Raw genomic sequence first — 5,000 nt, 5'->3', positions numbered from 1 at the left:
TAACCGCCACTCTAGGCCCTTTTTACTCCTCCCTCAAAGGCAAGCCAAAAGACCAGAAGTGGGGTCACCTTCAATAGCCGCTTACTGCAACGCAAAGAATGCCCTATCAACTGCTACTGCTCTCATTTTTCCTGTATCACATGCACCTTTTGCTTCTCTCAACTGATGCCAGTGACGTTGCTATTGTGAAGAACTCGGGCAGGTGACCAACGGCTTGATTTGTTCATTGGCCTACTTCAGTGGAAATCTCTCCGAGGCGGAATCCAGCTATTCTACCTTCGACCGCGAGTTGATTGTGGTGCATTTGGCGGTCTGTTATTTTCTCCACTTCTTAGAAGGTATTGCCCTTTCGTAATTCCACGGACCACATACCTCTGGTGCATGCCTTCACTCAACAATCTGACCCCTGATCTGCCCTTCAATGCTGATATCTCTAAATCGTGGCTGAATAAAATTGTACCCTTCAGCACATCCCTGGGAAAATGATGCCTTTTTACCAACCGTGTGTCACACGATTGTACATAGTAACGACATTTCTTTTTGTATATATTATGCTTTGTATCTTCGCTCTCCCCTCGCACTGATAAGGACCTGAATAAGCATGTTTGTTTTTCTCACCGTTAACTGTTAACAGAACCGGTTGTCGGTTAAACATGAAATTGCCTGTTATGTTCTTATGTCCTTTTTGCCTGGACTTTATGTATATATAAACTGATGTTCTGTAATAAAGTTACTCAGTTGCTTTCATCCTGCCTTCTTAGTCACAGCCTCTCTCGGCCCATCACATTGGTGACTCCGGAAGTCGACTTACTACTCCCGCCTTCCACCCCACCCCCACGTTATTGGTACTATGGCGGACTCCACGGAAGCTGGCGCCACCCCACTGAAACTTTTGTCGTTCGCCAGCGGAGAGGCATTTGCTTGGTTTCGGCATGCAGAAGTCCAGTTCCACATCAAGGACGTGACTCACTCAACCACCTAAGCAGAATATGTTCTCGCGGCGATACCCGAGAGACACCTTCCCGAAAATATCCGACTGGATTTGTGAACTAGGAGACACCCCAATACTGTATGACGCCCTCAAAACATACCTTCTGCCGCAGTACTTGCCGTCGCCAGCCACCCGTATAGCAAAGCTTTTTCAGGTCCCTCAAAAACTTTTGGGGGACCAAAGGGCTTTGTTCGCTCTCAAGGAAATGACCAGTATTGCTCGCCTGCCACCTGACGCAGACAGCTCTCCTCATGAGGTGAACCTACTTCATGCCCTTTGGATACGCCGTTTACCCGAACCTGCACGCGCTGCCATACCCGATGTCGATAGTTTACCCATAAAGGACTTGACGACCAAAGCCAACGCCCTTATGAACAGGCACTTCACGACCTTCAAGACCTCCATCAACGCCTCCACTCCTGACAAAGAGGACGCTCATTCAACCTCAACCAAAGCTGACGTGAATGCCGTAATACATACACGGCTATCCCGTGACGTGCCAGAGCGGCGAAAAAGCTATCCATCACCCATCACCCACCACTCGCTCGCGCCCCAACCAACCGTGTTTCTAATCTTTTCTTTTTATATGATGCAGCAACGGCCGTGCGATTTTTGGTAGACACGGGTGCTTGTCGTTCTCTTTTGCCAAGGGAACTCTTCAGGACACAACGTAGTCTGTCTATGTCTGCCGATGTCCGCCTGGTAGCTGCCAACGGATCTGTGATACCCACCTACGGTTACGAGGACCTCACATTATCATTAGGAAACGGTAAATTTAATTAGAAGTTTCTCGTTGCTGACGTCACATTGCCAATCCTCGGTGCGGATTTCCTCTCTCATTTTCACCTTCTGGTCGATGTCACCCACCGACGATTGGCCAACGCAGACTCGTACTTGTCGACACCTCTTCAATACTTTCCCTTCAACCTCGCTCTCCACATCAGTACACCCATGGATGCCTATACCCACCTCCTTACCTGTTACCCGGAAGTTTTCCGGCCAGAACTTCACCAAACGCCCACGGCTCCTGCCAAGCACGGTATTTATCACCATATCAAGATAATGGGACCCCCAGTCTTCCCAAAATTCAGACGTCTGGCACCGGATCGATTGGCAGACACCAAACAGACGTTCGCAGAAATGGAGGAAATGGGCCTTTGCCAAAAAGCCTCCAGCCCATGGTCGTCACCCTTATACATTGCTCTGAAGAAAGACGGCACCCTCCATCGATGCAGGGATTACAGGCGCCTGAACATGCAAACAGAACCGGATCACTACCCCCTCCCAAACATCGCTGACGTGACCTCCTACCTGCACAAAGCAAAGGTTTTCTCCACGCTCGACCTCCTAAAGGGGTATTATCAGGTCCCAGTGAACGCAGAAGACATATCCAAGACTGCCATCACCACTCCGTTTGGTACATACACCTTCAATTACTCCTGTTTTGGCCTTCGTAATGCTGGGGCCCCTTTTCAATGTCTCATGGAGGTCATCTTAGGGGACCTCCCCTTCTGTGTATGCTGTGTGGACGACATACTTGTGTTCTCCTCCTCAAAAGAGGAACACCTCCGTCACCTGCACATCGTGCTCGGCCGCCTGTAACAAAACGGCCTTGTAGTCCGGTACAAGTGTACCTTTGGCGCCAATGAAGTGTCGTTCTTAGGGCACTGCATCACTCCTGAAGGAGTCCATCCCCTCCCTGAGAAGTTAGCAGCCATTCAGAACTTCCCCACGCCCTCGACCGTCAAAGCTCTGCAAGAATTCTTGGGCATGATCAACTATTATCACCGTTTTCTGCCAGCCATTGCTGCTATTCTTGCTCCCCTCTACGCCTCTCTCAAGGGTAAGCCAAAGGACCTGAAGTGGGGTCTCCTTCAAGAAGCGACCTTCTGCAATGCAAAGAAGGCCCTATCAACTGCTGCTGCTCTCCCTTTTCCCATCCCACATACCCCTCTCATTCTCTCCACCGATGCCAACGGCGTCGCTATTGGTGCAGTACTCGAACAGGTGGTCAATGGCTCACCCAGCCCATTGGCCTTCTTCAGCAGAAAACTGTCCAATGCAGAATCGGGTTATTCTACCTTCAATCGCAAATTGCTGGCGGTGCACTTCGCTGTCCGTCACTTTCGCCATTTCTTAGAAAGTATACCCTTCGTCATTTGCACAGACCACATGCCTCTGGTGCACGCCTTCACTCGACAGTCTGACGTCTGGTCCGCCCGTCAACGCCAACATCTCTCCGCCGTGGCTAAATACAATTGCACCCTTCAACACGTCACGGGGAAAATGAATCCCGTTGCCGATGTCCTGTACAGAAACACGTTGGCTGCCGTTCAACTGGGATTGGATTACAACCCCTTGGCTGAAGCCCAATGACAGGATCCAGAGTATCAAGCATGTAGGACATCCTGCACATCCCTCCGTTGGGAGGACATCCCCTCAAAGACTCTAACACCACTCTCCTCTGTGACGTCAGTTCTGGTAAACCGCGACCTTGGATTCCTGCTTCCATGCGTCGACAGGTGTTTCATTTCATTCACGGCCTTTCACATCCCTCGTGCCATTCTACTGCACAGCTGCTGAAGATGAAGTTTATTTGGCACGGCATTTCTAAGGATGCTAAGGATTGGGTCCGCGCTTGTACTTCTTGCCAAACTTCCAATGTACATCGACACACGGATTCAGGAGTGGGCACCTTTTCTCAACCTTAGTATCGTTTTGCCTACATTCACGTTGACGTTTTAGGCGCCCTACCCACAACACAAGGACATCGTTACCTGTTTACTGTCATCGACCGCTTCACTCGTTGGCCTGAAGCCATTCCCATGGAAACTGCAACGTCTGCCTCATGTACATCTGCCTTACTCTCAGGATGGATTGCAAGATTTGGTATCCCTGAGCATATTACTTCTGACAGGGGTACCACGTTAACCTCTCAATTGTGGACATCATTAGCGAATCTCCTGGGCATCACCCTACATCAGACAACTGCCTACAACCCCGCTGCCAATGGAAGGTTGAACATTTTCATCGCACCCTCAAAGCAGCTTTGATGTCCCGCTGCAAGGATTCCAACTGGTTTATTCAGTTTCACTGGGTCCTCTTGGGACTAAGGACCATTCCTCGATGTCTCGGCAGCTGAAATGGTGTATGACTACCCGTTGGTCGTCCCTGCCGAATTTTTTCCTTCTGCAACCTCCTCCGACCATCTCCAGCACACACGTCACTTCGTGGAAAAATTTACTCCATGCCGCCAGACTTACAAGCACCCAGCGATGCATCACATACCGACAGACTTGCACTCTGCAACGCACGTCTTCCTATGCAACGATACTAGCAAGCCACTGCTAACCCCCCCTTACACGGGCCCTCTCCTTGTGACCTGACGCAGTCTGAAACCATTCCTACTAAACATTCGTGTCAAAGAAGACTGGGTCTCCATTGATCGTCTAAAACCTCCTTATCTCCTACCAGATGACCCACCTGCAGTTCGCCTCTCTAGATCAGAGCGCCCTATTTAACATGTACAGTATATCATTTTTAGGGGAGGAGCAATGTACCAACCATGTGTCACACTATCGTACATAGTAATGACATTTCTTCTTTTGTATATATTATGCTTTGTATCTTTGCTCTCCCCTCGCACTGATAGGGACCTGAATAAACATGTCTGTTTTTCTCACAGTTAACTGTTAACAGAACTGGTTGTCGGTTGAACATGAAATTGCCTGTTATGTTCTTATGTCCTTTTTGCCTGGACTTAATGTATATATACCGATGTTCTGTAATAAAGTTACTCTGTTGCTTTCATCCTGCCTTCTTGGTCACAGCCTCTCTCAGCCTGTCACACCTTGTTTGATTTCACATTCCTCCCGCCGTTCTATTGCATAGCTATTGCAGACAAAGTTCATTTGGCATGGCATTACTTGGAATGCTAAGGGTTGGGTGTGCACGTGTACTTCATGCCAAACCTCAAAAGTACATTGACACACGGATTCAGGAGTGTGCA

The 5,000-nt window shown here is 49.2% G+C and overlaps 1 protein-coding gene across 1 annotated transcript in view; it reads left to right on the top strand.

Moving 5' to 3' along the window:
* Positions 1-2,131: 2,131 nt before the first annotated feature.
* LOC137652791 (protein FAM200C-like) overlaps positions 2,132-5,000 on the top strand; it is a 117,747-nt gene continuing 114,878 nt past the window's right edge. The window contains exon 1 of the mRNA XM_068386198.1: positions 2,132-2,408. Within this exon, the coding sequence (XP_068242299.1) occupies positions 2,132-2,408 (277 nt within the window). The remainder of the gene's footprint in view (positions 2,409-5,000) is intronic.

This window comes from Palaemon carinicauda, chromosome 14, assembly GCF_036898095.1.
Source record: "Palaemon carinicauda isolate YSFRI2023 chromosome 14, ASM3689809v2, whole genome shotgun sequence".
NCBI classification, from domain to species: Eukaryota; Metazoa; Arthropoda; class Malacostraca; order Decapoda; family Palaemonidae; genus Palaemon; species Palaemon carinicauda.
Note: the sequence above shows the minus strand (reverse complement) of the source record. Positions and strands in the feature narration are given on the sequence as shown.